The sequence below is a fragment of the Numenius arquata genome, chromosome 2 (genome assembly GCF_964106895.1).
Source record: "Numenius arquata chromosome 2, bNumArq3.hap1.1, whole genome shotgun sequence".
NCBI classification, from domain to species: Eukaryota; Metazoa; Chordata; class Aves; order Charadriiformes; family Scolopacidae; genus Numenius; species Numenius arquata.
The window spans coordinates 52498520-52516375 of NC_133577.1; the positions used below are offsets into that span (position 1 = coordinate 52498520).

General features: G+C 48.0%; 1 protein-coding gene across 5 annotated transcripts in view; it reads right to left on the bottom strand.

The window, feature by feature from the left end:
- KAT14 (lysine acetyltransferase 14) overlaps window positions 1–17856 on the bottom strand; it is a 24339-nt gene continuing 6483 nt past the window's right edge. The window contains exons 3-10 of one of the 5 annotated variants that reach the window (XM_074167947.1): window positions 16046–16167; window positions 13384–13565; window positions 12405–12824; window positions 10465–11036; window positions 9460–9596; window positions 8773–8948; window positions 4514–4704; window positions 1–1886 (exon numbers count right to left, since the gene is read on the bottom strand). In XM_074167947.1, the coding sequence (XP_074024048.1) occupies window positions 1713–1886; window positions 4514–4704; window positions 8773–8948; window positions 9460–9596; window positions 10465–11036; window positions 12405–12824; window positions 13384–13565; window positions 16046–16167 (1974 nt within the window). In that variant the 3' untranslated portion in view covers window positions 1–1712. The remainder of the gene's footprint in view (window positions 1887–4513; window positions 4705–8772; window positions 8949–9459; window positions 9597–10464; window positions 11037–12404; window positions 12825–13383; window positions 13566–16045; window positions 16168–17856) is intronic. The other 4 variants (XM_074167951.1, XM_074167949.1, XM_074167950.1 and 1 more) reach the window with 4 other exon arrangements.

The window sequence follows — 17856 nt, forward strand, 5'->3', positions numbered from 1 at the left end:
ACAGGTAAGCTTTTCCAAGGGAAGGGCTTTAATTCCATTCATAAAGACAGATATTTTTTTCTTTTCAAGTACAGCTAACTCCTAGACATCATCAGTAACATTGAAAATTTTCACATTGTCGTAAAGCAGGCAGAAATACGCATGGATGTTAGGGCACAAAATGCTTGAATGGGCTCTTTTTCCCTCCCACTAAAACTGGTTTTGTTTTGGGGAGGATGTACATTGGCTACGCAAAAACATACGTTGTGTCCATCTCTCTGCTGTTACCAAAATGAAGACTCCATTAAGGCAACAACTACTACTTATAGCCAGGTACCCGACAGGTGTACACAGTGGATGAAGCACAAAGAGGTCACATCAGCTGTGCAGCTCTCTGCGGGCCTTGGTGTGAAAGGAACAGCACAAATGGCTGGGATTCCTACTTAAAATGCAATGGACTGACCTTTGGTCGGGCAGCAGAGCAACCTGCCAATTTACTGTTCCTCTGCAATAAAAGTCAGGGGGAGAGAGAGAAGCTGCTGAACTGTGTAAGAGGACTAGACCCCAGTACCAGAGAAACTGGAGTTTGTATTCTTTTAATTCTTGGTTATTTCTATTTATTCTGTGCTCTCCTCTTTACTTAAACTTAGAGCCATGAAATCACAGCCTAGGTGCTTCCAAGCACTGGAACTGGCCCACCTCTACCCTCTCCTCCCTCCAAGCTGCAAACAGATTGCTTCTGCAAACCAGAGCCCGCATTTCAAATGTCACCACTGACTTCTGGGTTCCTTCTAGCCAGAGCGTCTGTAGCAAGAGGAGGTGGATGCTGGAGCCCGCGAGGCCGGCTCTGTGGTTAGAGGTGTGCCCAGAGGGCTGATCCGCAGGATCAACAACTTCCAGATAGGCTGTAAAGATCTCAAAGACCTGATTTGGCAGCCCTCGTGGCCCACCTTGCCGAGCTACAAACCCGCTCGACATCTTGTTTCTGAACACAAAACACGGCGCACTACAAGAACTTCACATTGAGCACAAGGTCAACGAGGGGAAAAGGGAGGCAGCAGGGAAGGAGCGGAAGAAAGACATCTCCTCCGAGCCTGGCATTCGGGATCACATTAGTTCACACGCTCTTCGTTATTCCTAAAACATGCTTCCAGTATTGCTGTTCTGGCATGTGTAGAGCTTTCTCAAAGTTAGCATCCAGCTAGATGCACCAGTATCTTATTTCCCTTCACAGATTCAAGACATGGTTCTTAATAAAGCAATCAAACCACAGAAACCCTGCGGGTGATTTAAGCTTAGACATTCACTTCCCAGAAAACAAAAAACAGAAACAAAAAACCTGCAACTTCTGGGGGATAGGTTTCAAAATCTGAAATCCTTGGGGCCCTTCTGAAATGACAAGTATTTTTTTTGTTTGGGTTTTGTTTGTTTGTTTGCCAGTCGATGAGGCTCTTCAAAGTAACAGCTGCAGGAAACCCCCCCCATAAAGAATTTCAGTCTTCCAGTGGTTTCAGCATGTCCCAGTTGGCGTTTCCAGGCCTCTCCCCCTTGGAGCGTAGGAATCGATCCTCTTGGATTGTACTTTCAGCACACACCACAGCACTGTTGACATTTGAAGACCTAGGGATAAAGGCACCGGTGCGTTCCAGCTCTCACGTTGGCAGCCAACGTCCTCCGCTGAAAGCCGCGGTGGTTCTTTGCTGGACAGACTGGGCTTTTCCCAGACCCCAAGATCAGCGCCGCAGCCTGAGAAAGAACGCGTGCTTGCACTCCTTGCTGTCCAAGGGATAGTACTTGTCATAAAAGTCCAAAATGTACTCTTCAGTCTTAAATCCAAACTTTTGGTAGAGCAGCATAGCGGGGTTGCTTGCAGAGACGTGAAGGGTTACGTCTTTGCCCATGCAGGTCTGCCAAGGGAGGGGGGAGAAAAAACAAAACAAAAAAAAAACAAAACAGAATCACAGCAAGAGAATGAGACAGCCTCTGGGGGAATGCGGAGGTGAAGAGATTCGTCAGTTCAGGTATTCAAGTTCCTGAGGAGATGTGAGAAAAATCACAGGCCTCGACACAGAAGTTACCACACATAGCAACAGCTGAAAGGCGAAGAGAGCGCCGCTCTTTCTCAGAGCCTTTGTTTCTGGGAAACGCGGACTCTCCGACAACGAAAGCAGGTTCGGGATTATAATTTGTCAGCTTTCCGTTGTCAACTGCTAAGTAATTGTTAATTAAAAATCATCTCGGTGCACAGCACTGATCTCAAATACTTATTAACAACGGCCTGAAGAAAAGGCAAAACACGCCAGAGGATCGGGCGCCACGCTCCTCCCCATCAGCAAACAGAGCTGAGCTCTCCGGGACCGCGCCAGCAGCCCCAGCGCCCCTCTGGGCTGTCACGCTGGAATTCCTCTCTATCCCACCCAGCTCCTCTCCCATCCTTCAGGGCACAGCGCTCACCTCTTGAGAAGGCAGGGGAATTCAGTTCAGACAGCACGGCTGAAGTTACCTTAAAGATCCCGGATTATTCTAACCAGCGGCTCTCCGACAAAGACGCCAATATAATAATTTTTTCCCTGCTTTTGTCTAGTGCGCTAATAGCATTCTGAGTGCTATGTGAATGTATTGTAACTCTAGAGGGGAACAGGAACACCCCTTTGGAAATTTCCAGCGTAGATCATTCAAAGGGAAAGATTTCACAGGGATTTAAGAAAAAAAGAACCAACCGAGTAAAATAATCAGGATTCATTTTTGGGAAAAGGCAGCTGGAACGAGATATTAAGAAGATGCAGTTTGGTCCTTCTGACGACAAACCCATCATCAAGGCACCACGTGCATCAACACGTTTTCTGTTAGATTGTGCCGTTGCCAAGAATCCATCCCCAAACTCGGCACGCTGACCCAAGAGACAGAGAATTACACTTAACCCAAGCGGTGTGTGAAAGGGGCTCCAGCTGCAGAGAGCGGACGCCGGTGTCAGCCCAAGCAGGCTGCGGAGCAGCACATACGGTCTGGAGATTGAGGAACAGGAGCTCGCAACCACCATTGCCTCTCCTACGTGATTAAATCCCTTCTGCCACTGACAAACAGTCAGCAACGGAAAAATAAATCGAACATGAGCTGAACTAACAGTGCTGATCTCTCAATCTCTCATGGATAGTAAGTCTAATGAGCCTCAAAACTTCCTGGCTCTCCCCAGCACGATAATTTTAGGCTAGTCTACCTGCAAGCAGTATTAGGTTAATTGGCTGTGATGCATCCTACAAAAAACCGTGATGATTTTCCACAGGTGACTTGCCAACACATCCCGACTCCGCTGGAGAGACGCGGGTCCAGCTGCTGGATTCCCGCAAACCTTGGCGCATCGCTCGCGCCTGTTCACCCTAGGTGTTGACATCTCACGTCAGCAGGCTACGGTTGAGGGCAATTTACTTAAGAAACACTTTACACGAAGATTCTCAGGAAATGTACGGGGTGAATTTAAAGTAGGCTGGTTAGTGGCCTGTGCCAACACGTAAAGCAGAGAGCGGTGGACACGGCAGAGAGCCGTGTAGGTAGTAGAAGAGTTACCCTCGGGTGGCCCAGAAGAGCTACCCTCAGTGGAAACTGCTTTCCCAAAGTACAGATCACGGCTCCCAAGGCTCTGCCAGCACTCCCTGCCTCTCTCCAGCCAAACCAGTATGAGGAAAAGCAGTTTCAATGGCGAATTTTTGCTAGTGCAGCGCGTCTTGACTAAAACAAGTTAAGGAACGTTTCACATCACCGGCTCTGCCAAGATTGCTCAGGGAGTGGTAAAACTGTGGGCCCTGGTGAGGCACAGTTGGGCTCTGAAAATGCCATCTGTCTGCATCCTCTCTCAAATTTAAGCTGGCTTTCCTGCAATTTAATTCAAGAAAGTGAATGGAATTAAGGCCACCTGAATAACAGTATTCATTCAGAGATTTGATGACGTTTAACTACTTTAATACCACCCGTTCAGTTAGCTCAGATTAATTTTCCCAAGTGTCCCTGTGGAACAAAGCCCAGCACAACCTAGTTTGAACAAATTTGAATGAGGTTGCGAATGCTTATTCTTTATCTTCAGCTCAGCTGGATTTGAACCAGCATATTAGAAGTGAAAGAGAATGATTAAGATCAGTAAGTGATTTAATGCAACGGCCCTGGTCACGGAATAAACCTCCAGGTGTAGCCAAGAAAGCTGCAATAGATTCTTACTGAACCTCCCCACTATTATCTCATATTCTCCTTTTTAACCCCAAATTTACAGGATTATTGTTACGTGAACTCTTGTCCACTGAAGAACAAAAAAGTCAATCCCAAACCAGTCAAATTCTACAGCATCTTGCTAACTTTGAGGACTTGACCAGTACGTTTGTTTATTCTTCTAAATACATTTTAGTTTCTGCTTTTGAAGTCATTTCCCTCCCCCCATAAACATTCGCACAGGCTGCCGACAGTCTGTGCAGATGTGTAAGCACAGAAAGGGCAAGGAGAAATGGAGAGCTTGTTCTTTAGCAGAGAGTTGGGACCTCTTCGTTACCTGGATCAGATGGTAGATCATGAAGGTTGCAATCCCAGCTCTTCTCCACTCGGGGTGAACTAACAGAAAAGAGATGTAAGCTTCGTTGTATTTCACATCTGGCACCATAAAGCCAAAGGCAATGATGACTTTCTTGTAAAGGACGACAACGCTGAAGTCCGGGTACTGCAGGCATTCCGACAGATCAATTCCTACGGAGAAAGAAACAGCAGCTGAAAGCATTGCAAACAAAAACAAAAGCAGACTCTTACCGCTTGCGTGGAAATTCGGAGTTTTAAGTCCTTTTAGAAATACTCGCTTGATCCCTTGCTCTGAGATCAAACCAAATCTACTTCAACCAACCAACCAAAATAAGACCAACTTACTGTTGGGGATTCGTACATGGAGACATTAACAAAGCTGATTTCCTCCCAAATGACCCAAGGATGAAACTAAAACTCAAAAGGCAGGTTCTCTAAACCAGAACGGTTTTAAAAATCAAAGATAATAATAATTTTTAAAAAAAATCACACAACCTCAGCACCCAACTAATCTGTATTCTAGGTCTGTATTCTCGGCCGTATCAGCAGACTCTGCTGAGGAGCCAGTTCTAAATATGCATGTGAATAAAGACACTTGCATGTGCAAATGTTTGCTAGCCTGGGTCCTAGTAAGTTTGTGCCCCTCGCCTAGGGCTCCTAAGGGCTATAGTAACATTAATGGATAAGGATTTGCTGCTTCATTCCACCTGGGAATGCTAAGCCAGCACTGGGCTGGTGTACACCATTCCTAGTCCAGTCAGCAAATGCTGAAGGACTTGCCTGCAGACGAGCAAAGGGGGGAGATTTAGAGTGTATCAGCCAGATACAGTGCGTGAACCATCCTGTTCTTCCTGCAAAATCTCTCCAGACACAGTGGACACGAAGCCGGGCTTCAGCTTTGGTAGCATGACCTGTCTAAACTTCCTATCTCTATTCTCCACCTGGCCTTGAGCTACTACTGCTGCTTCGATTGCTCGTACTCAGCTGCTTGTGGAGCCGCACTGCCAACCTGACCACAGCTTCCAACGTTGTCAAATCACTTGTTTCTAGCATGAGAATTTTCTGAGCTGGGGTGTGAAGCAGCCTCTCGGGTGGCGGTGCTCCTGTGAGTCAGAGGCTGGACAGAAACACCTGTAGCTGGTGACTTCCGAGCAGGAGTTCTTTACTTTTGCCTAATTCACCTCCATGCTTCTGCAGCCCCAGAGCATCCAGGCAGCACGTTAAGGGCCAAGCAAGGCTGCTCAAGGATTTAGAATCATAGAATCTTCTAGTAAGATCATCTAGTCCAACCATCAACTGAACTCTGACAAAAAAAAAAACCCATCACTAAACCATGTCCCCCACCACCATGTCAACCTGTCTTTTGAACACCTCCAGGGATGGTGCCTCAACCACCTCCCTGGGCAGCCCATTCCAATGCTTGATAACCCTTTCAGTGTAAAAATTCTTCCTAATATCCAAATCTGAACCACCCCTGGCACAACTTAGAGGCTGTTTCCTCTACTCCTGTCACCTGTGACTTGGGAGAAGAGACCAATCCCTGTCTCTCTACACCCTCCTTTCAGGGAGTTGTAGAGAGCGAGAAGGTCTCCCCTCAGCCTCCTCTTCTCCAGGCTGAACACCCCCAGCTCCCTCAGCCTCTCCTCATAAGACTTATGCTCCAGACCCCTCACCAGCTCCGTTGCCCTTCTCTGGACCCGCTCCAGCACCTCAATGTCTCTTTTGTGGTAGGGGGCCCAAAACTGGACACAGCACTCCAGGTGGGGCCTCACCAGTGCCAAGTACAGGGGGACGATCACCTCTTGGGTCCTACTCACCACGCTGTTCCTGATACAGGCCAGGATGCTGTTGGCCTTCTTGGCCACCTGGGCACACTGCTGGCTCGTGTTCAGCCCACAGTCAACCAACACCCCCAGGTCCTTTTCTGCCGGGCAGCTCCAGCCACCCTTCCCCAAGCCTGTAGCGCTGCATGGGGTTGTTGTGACCCAAGGGCAGGATCCAGCACTTGGCCTTATTGAACTCATCCCGATGGTCTCGGCCCATCGATCCAGCCTGTCCAGATCCCTCTGCAAAGCCTTTCTACCCTCCAGCAGGTCGACACTCCCACCCAACTTGGTGTCGTCTGCGAACTTACTGAGGGTGCAAAATTTGTGGGGACAGGCCCTAAACGAGGTGCAAGACATACCAGAGCTGTGCTATAAATGTTAAGTTTCAGCCTCAAATTGGCCATCGTGGATATATTTGTGGGATAACAAAATAGCAGAGTGTGTTTTCCAGTAATGTTTATCCCTCTTGATGAGATGCGAGACTTCACGAGGCGCCAGGCGCAAATAAGCGGGTGAATTATCCTTCTTGCTCGAGAGCAAGCTGGGTGGAGCAAGACGTGGGAGGAATCGATTGGCAATAGGGAGCCGCGTTAATTATCTCCAGGCTGCAAATGACTGTGAAGTGCCTGACAGCGTGTCTGTACAGGAACTGCTACATCGCCCTGAGCGTGCTGGCGTTGATGAAACGGTGCCGTCCCCTCAGCACGCAGTTATTCCTGTAGGAAGATGCTTAGCTCAGTCTGGTTTACCACTTGACTGCTCAGGAGATGCTTCCCGTTAAGACATGAAGGCACAAGATACCGTGAGAGACAACGAGGGGGAATCTTGCTTCACATCAGCTCATTTGCGGTAACTACCTACAAACTTGTTTCTACTTTGTGAGAAACAAGAGGAGCTCTGCTGGGAAGGACCTGGAGAGGTGGAATAACTAAGGCTTGAAGAGAAGCCTTGAAGAACTCGGTCAACGAGAGCATGGCTATGAGAAGGCAACTGAGCACACCTAAGATGCGATTTCCTCACGATAGCATCCCCCAAGTACACATGCTTTGGACACCTCAACTTCGGTGGAATTACAGCTGTTTCTCCAAACAACAGCGCTAAGAATACCCTCCCAGCTGCATATCCCACCACCCCCAGCACTGCACCAGCCTGTTGTGAAACAAAACCCTTCACGTCCACAGTAACGGTGTGGTTTGTCTCCTGAAGTGTCAGCGCTTACCTCTCCTGCTAAAACAGAACAAAGGTGCAATAATTGTATAATCCCAGTCTCAGAAAATTTACACCATGGAAGAGATTTTGGTTCCTGTTTGGAGGCTGATGGGAGTGTCAGCTTTCTGATTTAATGATGAACAGTTCACAGTTGGGTGGAACACACCCACGCTCCTTATGTTAAATAAAACAGGGTGAGTCCTGAAGAACTTAACGAAGGTGCGATCCAACTTGGCCAGAACTTCAAATGCATTATCAGAAGAGGAGAGACAACGACAAAGGGGTTCAGCCTCTGTCAGGATTGCAAGTGTCTCTCAGGAGCTCCAAAACAGCTTGCGAAAGGGAAGGTATGCCACCTTATCTCCCCCAAATTGTACAATTTGGACAATGAGTAGCACAGAGAGCTCCCATCCTGACTGTAGCGTATGAGCGCTGCTGAACTACAAACCTTGTTGAATCACTATCTGCAAATCAAACTGTAAAGCAAACAGTTACTTGGAATAAAGGCGTGTGCTGTTTGTACTGGGCTTTTCTAAATTAGTCTGCCACGTTGTTTACTGATCAGAAGCTGATCCATGCAGTAGACGAAACATCACAATTATTGTTTCAGAAGAACTAGAGGCTACAGCATCAGAACTGCCCAAGCAAAGGGCAGCCACTGCCCCAAAGAGACCACAGTTCAAGAAGTGACACATAAAAATCAATAGCCAAGCTTTCCCATACCTTGCAAATACTGAGGCTTGAAGAAATAAAGGACACCACAGTGAATCCTGCAGTTGGGAGTGCAATTCCCAATTTCACTCCAACGTATCCAGCTGCTAGGAGGAAACTTTCTTATGAAGCTAAAGAGCAGTAGATCTCTGGTATAAAACTGTTTACTTCAGCCCCAGATTCTGCAAAATGTTTCATTGGATGCTTAATTTTAGTAACTGACTGCTCCTGTTGGCATCAATGGTGTCACTCTAAACAACCTATTTTTTTAAGTGCTGTGTTAATTAGGGCCTAATTGCCCAGCTCTAAATGATCTGGAAAGACAAAGGCACCAGACCCATGTCTCCATCTCAACTGCATTCGTATGACATCAGACAATCTTTTCCTAAGAACCCAGCCAGGCACCAACTGAAGAAAAGTTTGGCCCAAGAATATTTTTCTTCTGAACAAAACCACTCCCTTCTTAGAAAACCAAGTGCTGAAGGAATCTTACCGGGCCAGAAGAATTCGTGGCACATGGAGTTTATAGTGGGGATGTGATTAGGGCGAACGTAGCAGTAATCAATGGGTGCTTCTGGCTCAGCCTTCCAGTTGAGATCATTCCTGCGTGGATACGCCCGGATTTCTGCCAGCAGCCTGAGTTTTGGGGGCTTTGTCTCATAATCGCGCCTGCCAGTAAGATGAAAAGCAAACACAAAAGGCGAGTGAGCAACAATAACTGCCGCTGAATGGGTACTGCCCATAAAATATTTTCTGACATGCTCAACTCGGAACAAAAGAACAGTCTTCCATTCATGTGGGAAAACAGCACCCAGCTCAGCAAAAACACCCTGTGTGTGGAGGCCAGGCCATTTCCCAGCTCGGCAGCACGCCAAGCCAACCTCTCCTTACAGCAGGAGCAAGGAGGAAATCATGGTTCTGACCCAAGAGCAGGTGGAACTTGCCCCGAATGACTTCGGTGATTCCCTCTCTGCCCTGCCCTCTCTTGGAGATTCCCCTCCCAACGCAGAGCCAGTTTAACCACTCAGCTATATAATTTAAACACTATCCTTTCAGGGTTACCATAGTATACTGGGTCGTGCTCTGGGGATGAGTGAGGAGCACTGCCCAAGAAAGGTGTCCTCTCCGTGGGCTGTCGCTTCACAAGCCAAGAGCAAATTCAACCTCTGACCACCCGTACCTGATGTAAGGTTTCAGGACACGGGATGTGTAAGGACTGACAATACTGTGGTCTGTCAGCAGGTCTTCTGAGCCTACCAGTCGATACAGGAACTTTGTTGTCTGCTGTCGGTATCCCTTCATGGCAGGCAGCATTGTCTAGATGTACAAAAAAAAAAAAACAAAACCCGCAGAACATTTCAGGAAGATTTGTCAATGACTTAACACAGGGGAATCGTAACAACAGAGGGAAAAAAGCGCCTTTGAATCTGACAGGATGGACTGGACCCACAGCGTGATGGTTTCACCCCACAGGAATCCACTCTTGGATTTAGCGCCCAAACCTATGAGCCACACACATCACTCCGAAAAGTGCCGCCAGTGATCTCTCTCCTACACAGCATGAAAGAGCGGCTGCCTGTTTGGGTACCTCCAGGCCTCCACCACCAGCGTTTGGGCAGGGCTGGAGTACCAATACATAGACCTTTGGGGGTGCTGACACTGATGGACAGCTGTGCTGGACGAGCACATCCCAAGGAGAAAGGGGCTTGCGAGAGCATTGGTGGGAACACAGCCCCAAGTCAGAACGAGTCTTGTTCACATAATCCTTTTCACGTTGGGAGTCAAATAACCTCGAGGTTAATCAAGGGTGTCAAGAGGATGGGGCCGGTCTTTTTTCAGTGGTGCCCAGGGACAGGACAAGAGGTAAACGGCACAACCTTGAACATAAGAAGTTCTACCTAAACATGAGGAGGAACTTCTTTACTTTGAGGGTGGCAGAGCACTGGAAGAGGTTGCCCAAAGAGGTGGTGGGGTCTCCGACTCTGGAGACATTCAAAACCCGCCTGGACACGTTCCTGTGCAACCTGCTCTAGGTGGACCTGCTTTTGCAGGGGGGTTGGACTAGATGATCTCCAGAGGTCCTTTCCAACCCCATATCATTCTGTGATTCTGTGACACCGCTGTCTGCGGCAAAAGCTCTTAAATAACCAGTGCCAAAAGCTCGCTTAGATTTGGAAACGCTCACCTGGTATCTGTCCAAGATCCTGAAGTCCTGGCTAGTAGTTCTGTATGTTGCTTGCCCTACTGGGGACCTGGAAACACCTCCTTCTTTGGCTCCATAAATCCCATCGACCAAGAGCAGTGCAGCGTTCACAACTTGGTCCAAGTCAAAGAGCGGTAGTCCTCTTTCCCTCTTGGCCTGCCTGACTATCAGCTTGCGTCTCAGCCTCCGGGCCTCTGGGGTCATGCTCGTGGCATTAGGACAGGCTTCCAGTCTCTTCAGCAGCAGCTTCTCCTCATAGATGCTAACAGAGGTATGCTTGGGAGCTCTGGGTTTAGCATCTTTCTCCAGCTGTGGCTTCCTCTTGTCTCGCCCCCTCACCTGCAGTGATGCATTTGACTCCTCAGGATCTTCACTGTCACCTTCCATCCTTTCTGTTTTTTCTTCTTCGCTCTCTACCTCTTGCTTGATCTGCTCAGCTGTCTTCACTTTTTTTCTACTGGCTATCACAGTGCCAGCACCAGCTGTCCCACTGGGAGGGGGCACGTACTCTATTCCTGGGTCTATGACTCCATCTCCTTCCATCTCCTCATCATCTGTTCAAGCGATCAAAATAATCCAGGGAAAAAAAAAATGTAAACATCAAAGTCCCATTTCAAGAAGGGTTGTCACAGGACTTTTCTGCTAAGGTGAAACAATGTAGGTTTACCCAATGCATTCCATTTTCTATATACTTCTGGACCTCCTGATTTTGGACAGGAGACACTGTAAGGAGTCCAATTTCAGGACACAGAATCAATCCTGCTCCTAAGGTGTCTTGCATTTTGGCATGTGAAAACATGGCACTCCTGAACTGCAAGCTCATGCTCTTTGACAAGCGTTACATTTTTGAAAATTCCTGAAGACTGGGGATCAAATGGTCAAGCTGGTGAGCTGTATCTTCAGCTAGCACAGCCCAGAAGGGTTCTCTTTAAGCTGAGGGAACAGCTAGGAGTCATTTAAGCACAGGATTTGTCCCTCTGACAGGCTGAGAGAGCTGGGGTTGTTCAGCCTGGAGAAGAGAAGGCTCTGGGGAGACCTCACAGCAGCCTTCCAATATCTGAAGGGAGCCTACAGGAGAGCCGGAGAGGGAACTCTTTGTCAGGAAATGTAGTGACAGGACAAGGGGTAATGGTTTTAAATTGGAAGAGGGGAGATTTAGATTAGGTATTAGGAGGAAATTCTTTCCTGTGAGGGTGGTGAAGCACTGGAACAGGTTGCCCAGAGAAGTTGTGGATGCCCCATCCCTGGAGGTGTTCAAGGCCAGGCTGGATGGGGCTTTGAGCAACCTGGTCTGGTGGGAGGTGTCCCTGCCCATGGCAGGGGGGTTGGAACTGGATGATCTTTAAGGTTCCTTACAACTCTAACCATTCTATGATTCTCTGCAGAAGTTGACTATTCCCCCTTCCAAGAAGTGGTGCTTTGTTCTTGACTTCTCCAATTAGATTGAGGTCTGGCTCCTAAAAGCATTCAGCCTGCATCACCGCTTCGCAACCTGACCGAAACGTAACATTAATGTTAATTGGGATGTTTGAACTTATAGAACTACTGGAACATTACCATGAGAATTAAATTTCTCCCATTTAAGAGACAGCTGAGGCAAAATTAAGAGTTGCTATCTAACAGTGTAATCTGTGTGGCTTATGCTGAGTGGTGCAGCAGTCGCTACATGAAATCTTCTACCCATTGTTTATTCAGGATCCCTCAGAAGACCATAATGGTGGTTCCTTCTGGCCACTATGGAAAACTAATCAAGATTTACATACAGCTAAGACAAACAGAAGTTTACCAGTTACGTTCCATCTTATATCGAAAAGATCCTGCAGCTCATTGGAAATTTCTTTTTCTTCCTTTTTTTTTTTTAAGCATCTTCCTTGACAATTATGTATGGCTTATTATTAAAGAAAAAACACGGCATCTCTTACCATGAAACAGAGCCTGTGGTGGCATGACATCCGGGATGAGATCTGCTTCCGAGAGAAGGCTGGGAGTAGCTGAGTGCGAGGCTGGAGTGCCAGGAGCAGAGAAGTCCAGAGATGGGGAAGGAGAAGGGCTTGTCAGAGGAGTGCGATCTGAAGAGCTCAAGGAGGAGAAGTCAATCACCTCTCCCTTCTCAAGGACGATATCAGGACGACGGCCTCGACTGGTGAATTTAACGGGAGTGGAGGAAGTACTCCGGTCCAGGAAGCCGGCTGCCTCCTTCTGGGCTCTCCGAATTTCCTTAGCTTCCTGAGTGCGAGATCTCTTCTCCTTCAGCTCCATGGCCGATTCGACCGGATTGCGGCTTACCCGCTTCCTGAGTCCTTCCACAGTAATGATAGGATCCAGAGGTGGCTTCGAAGCTGCTAAAGAAGTAGGTTGCTTATTCTAACACTGAGCTTCTGCGGTCACTGGATACATACCATACAGTCAAAAACCCATAGTCACTACAAATCTTAGAAGATGAATTTTCAAAATACACAAGAAATTCACCCCGGGACATGTAGTCAATGCACCACTAAAGCCGCATTTAAGCCCCAATTTTGCTCCTCTGCACAGAAGGGAATTTGCATCTAGTGTGGACAAAACTTGGAAAAAAAGAAAACAACCTTCCCTGGGGTAAAGAGGAGCAGAGAAATTGTAAATTTCAGCTAAAGAAAAGCCTGAACAGATCTCAAAAGCCTCTAAATCAGTTAGCAGGATGCAAAAAGGCAATAAAATATAACAGGCTTCTCTTACTGCAGCACATTCAAGACAGTGCTCTTAAATCAAGAATTACAGCAGAGCTTAACTAAGAATAACAATCATGCCTCTAACTGTCCATACACACAAACACCTTGTTTTAAGCAAACTTTTCTCATGTCTTCCAGCTCTGTCAGCTCTGGCCCTAGCTAGGAACCTACACACCAGAAGGGAAAGAGTTACCTTTTGCCTTTAGCGCAGATGCAGACAACTTCTCTCCTTCAGGTTTCATGGTTGGGGGTTTATTATGAACCAGTTTCCACCACCCCGGTTCTCCAAATTCCTGTGCCCCTGAGCGGAAAAACAAGGGGCTCCCCACAGAGAGACAGCCAGCGACCGTGCTCCACCATGTTGAAGTCTTTTTCCTACAGATGGAGAGGGGAAACCAAGCGTTAGGTCCCCACTCGCCAGCTCTGCTTCCATCCTGAAGCCTCCTCTGGGACGGAAAGGGCAGAGGTGCTTCTGCCACGGGCACGGATGCAGGGGGATGACGTACTCCCTACACCCCCATCCTCAGGGAGGCTAAGATTAATTAATTTCTTTTAAAATAGAGAACCGCTCTGCAGGGCAAGCTACAATGTGCTGGTGGGCTCCGAGGCATAAATACTTACACTCCAGAAATGGGGTATAAATGCAGCGCAGCGGCAAGATGCAATTTTTCTTCTGTCCATGGGCCGCCACAAGCCGAGCCTACGGAGGAGAGGTCTACCCTGCCACTGGAACCCCCAGCTTTTAAAAGCCGACGGAGCTACCTTTGTTAACCATTTGATGATGCAAGAACAGGAACAGGATCCTAGCGATAGCGGCGCTGACCTGACACCGCAGAGCCACATTCCCTTAGCGAAGAGGGCAAACAGGACTCTGGGCATACGGGATGGGAGAGGCAAGGGAGAGGTAGCGATAAAGACATCACTTCACACGGCAGGAAAGACGAGCTGAATTTAAATGCCCGCCTTGACTACTTTGAGATTTCATTTAGCTCCCAGAGCTGTAGGACAGGACCCCTAAGGCTGAATTCATGATGGGACTCGGGATCTGACCCCTCTGCCTTCCGCAGCTGCAGAAAAGCAGAGTTAGGGGTCTGGGAAATAAACCACCGAGGACAACCGAGCTGCAGGAAGCAGTAAGGTAACAGAGTATGGATCCTTGTCCCACAGACACATCCGTGTGATATATACCAAAGCCCTCTCTTCTCCGCTTGGAGACTTCTGCCATAAAATTTCTCCTGTGGCGTAGGGAAGAGGATCACAACAAGTCAACATACCAGCCAGCCACGCTCACCGAGCTATTTCTGAAGCACCTTTTCAGCCTCTTGGAGGCAGGGAGCTGCATTTAAGCCTCTCCCTCTGCAGGGCAGTGTACTCTACCGGGCATCTGAGCACTTTTTGTGTCTCTAAGAACTGGCCACGGGGCTAACTAAAACATCGTTTAGGGAAGAAGCAAGAAGAAATATTAAAAATTGCCCCTGTAGCCAATAACTGAGGTACTCCCTTCGCTACTGGAGAACCAGGTTCATGGTGTAGAGTCTAAACCCTTATTTGCACAGGACCTGGGGATTCCTCCTTGCCTTTGCACAAATCCGCCGGCAAAGACTCCAGCACTTGGGCTAGGCTTGGCCAAGCGGGTATTTGCTGCTGTCTGAGCGTTGCCAACTACACACCTTGGGGTCCTGTCCCTCAAATGTGGGGGGATTAAACTCGGGCACCCCGGATCAGAGCCAGGAGCATCATAGGAAGCCTGGATAAGCTGTGCTTTCCTATGCCAAGGAAGTAGAGGGTGGCACGCCTTGAACCGCTACACACAAGCGGTTCAGCAGCCCCTGCTCCACCAGCGGCTTGTCTGGGCAAGCGGGGAGACTACGCCTCTCTGAGGCCAGTAATCACTTCATCTGAATTTAATCAGAGCAAGGAGCGCCCAGTTCCCATGGCAGGTCTCAAAAGGCAGCAGCAAACCCTGGGAGGTGACGGCTCCCTAAGAGAGGGACAATGGGCCATCAGCTCCCTTCCTCTCAGGGTCCCTGTGGTTTCCAGAGGGGACAAACGGCTAAGATCACTGAGAGCAGAGCAAGGAAGCACAGACAAGCAATGAAAGCAAAGCCGACGAGCAAATCTGGGTAGGGAGAAAGGCCAGATCTTACAACACAACAGAGAAATCCCGGGGGAAGAAAAGAAGCTGTGAAGTCAATCAAATCCACAAGTTCAAAGGCTTGCTCGGTTCCTTCCCTGCCTCCGTAGCACACGCATTAACAGCGAGACGTGGGTTCGAGAGCTTGAGTGCGCTCAGAAAAACTGGCACACAACCCACCCTTTGCGAGAAGGGCTCTTACTCTGACAGCTTTTTCCTTTACACACACCGAAAAAAACATTTCGCTGGTTTGTAACGCCTGTAAAAGCTATTTTATTAAGACCCAAACCAACCCAACAGACCAGGCACAACTTTCCTTTGCCGAGAACTGGGTCCACGCAAGCTTTATAGCCAAGTAACGTGGTACTTTGCTCAGCACCAGCCCCTTTGTTGTGCCTATTTAGAAACGCCCGAAGGCTTTGCAGGTTCATAGCTACCGACAGGAAGGTAAGAAATAACCCCCCAAAAAGATGCATTTACGTTGCTTGTGTGTGACGTTCTTGCAGTTGTTTTTCCCCACTAAGAAATGCTTATTTTTTCCTCAAGAGTATCCCTCACGACTACATGCAGGTTCTCAATAGTAAATCCTCCAGTTTCCTCACTAGTGAGGCCCAACAGAGACATCACCAAATTAACCAGGGTTCTCATCCATCCGCATAACCGGTTTTAATTCCTTTGGCTGCTCACTAACCAGACCTTCAGGGAAACATCACGTCTTTACCTGTTCCCTAATAAGAAAGTCCAGTGTTTCTCAATAAAAGCACAAATATCTTCTTTCCATCTGAAGTACCCCTGACGGCCTGTTCCTTCCAGAGACAGATTGTACATCGCCAGCATGACAACCTGGAACAGAAAGTGGTGGATTCCAGTGAGTCTTTCCCGTTTCATCCGCTGAACTGCCCTCCCCGCCCCCCCCCCCCAGCTGCCACACACACAGAGATCTTCGCTCCCTCATAAATATCTTAATTTTTGCAACATCTCACAGGCAACTTCTGCAATCCGTCTCCTTCCTGCCTTCATGCTGCCCATTCTTGTCTTTCTATTGTTAGATGCACATTCTCCCAGAGAACCCTCCATCCCAAGGGAATAACAAGCTGCCTAGTTAGGCAGGTTTCTGCCGAGATACAAGCTTTTGCAACGGTTGTATAAATGAATTATATCACAACTGGGGCCCGAATGTAGTGTGGAGATAGGGAAAAAGTCATTTAAAAAAAAAAGGTCACAAGTAATCCCACGATCTAATCCATCCAGCGACAATGGTCCTTCTAAATTTCATGTTACATTTCAAACTGAACAGACTGTAAACTCTCTGTAAAATTACTAAAATACTAATTTTTCTGAGCATACAAGAATTAAGTTTGTCTCCAGGTGATCTTCATTAAAGACAACGTATTTACAGCTCATTCTTGTGCTTCACAACCGAATTCAGCCTGACCTATTACCTGCCTAAACTAAAGGGCAGGTTTGAAAAACATCGCACCTCTTTGTAAATCCTAGGTGAACGACTGTAAATTATGTTTATCCAATTCATTAGAATGCAACTAAAATCATACAGCTGGGCCAGGATCACCTTTCAACAGTCACAGCCCTGGTTGGATACCGCTTCCAACAGGGACCTATTCTTCAGTGTCAGAGAAGTTCTGAAATGTATTTTTATTTTTAGGGTCTCCTCGCAGTGGGCTTTCAGGAATGCATTGCTGAAGATGCCAAAATGAGGAAATACAGACAGCTCTAACGTCCCCTGTGCCCTATTTCTGCCTCATAACCCCTCTAGGATTGATAACTATTCATCTATATGTGCTTGGGCACATGGAGGACAGGGGGATGATTCAGGACAGCCAACATGGCTTTACTAGGGGCAGGTCCTGCCTGACTAACCTAGTGGCCTTCTATGATGGAGTGACTATGTCAGTAGATAAGGGACGACCTATGGATGTGATCTATCTGGACTTCTGTAAGGCCTTTGACATGGTCCCCCCTGACATCCTGCTCGCCAAACTGGAGAGATACGGATTTGATGGGTGGACTGTTCAGTGGATAAGGAATTGGCTGGATGGTCGCATCCAGAAGGTGGTACTCAATGGCTTTAAGTCCAGATGGAGAGCAGTGGTGTCCCTCAAGGGTCCATCCTGGGACCAGTACTGTTTAACATTTTTATCAACAATATAGAGAGAGGGATGGAGTCCACCATCAGCAAGTTTGCGGACGACACCAAACTGTGTGGTGTTGTCGATACACCAGAGGGACGGGATGGCATCCAGAGGGACCTGGACAGGCTGGAGAGGTGGGCCCAGATGAACCTCATGAGGTTCAACAAAAGCAAGTGCAGGATTCTGCACCTGGGAAGAAACAATCCTCGGTATAAATACAGACTGGGGGATGAGGTGTTAGAAAGCAGCCCTGAGGGAAGGGACTTGGGGGTGCTGATGGACGAGAAGCTGGACATGAGCAGGCAATGTGCACTTGCAGCCCAGAAGGCCAATCCCATCCTGGGCTGCATCAAAAGATGTGTTGCCAGCAGATCCAGAGAGG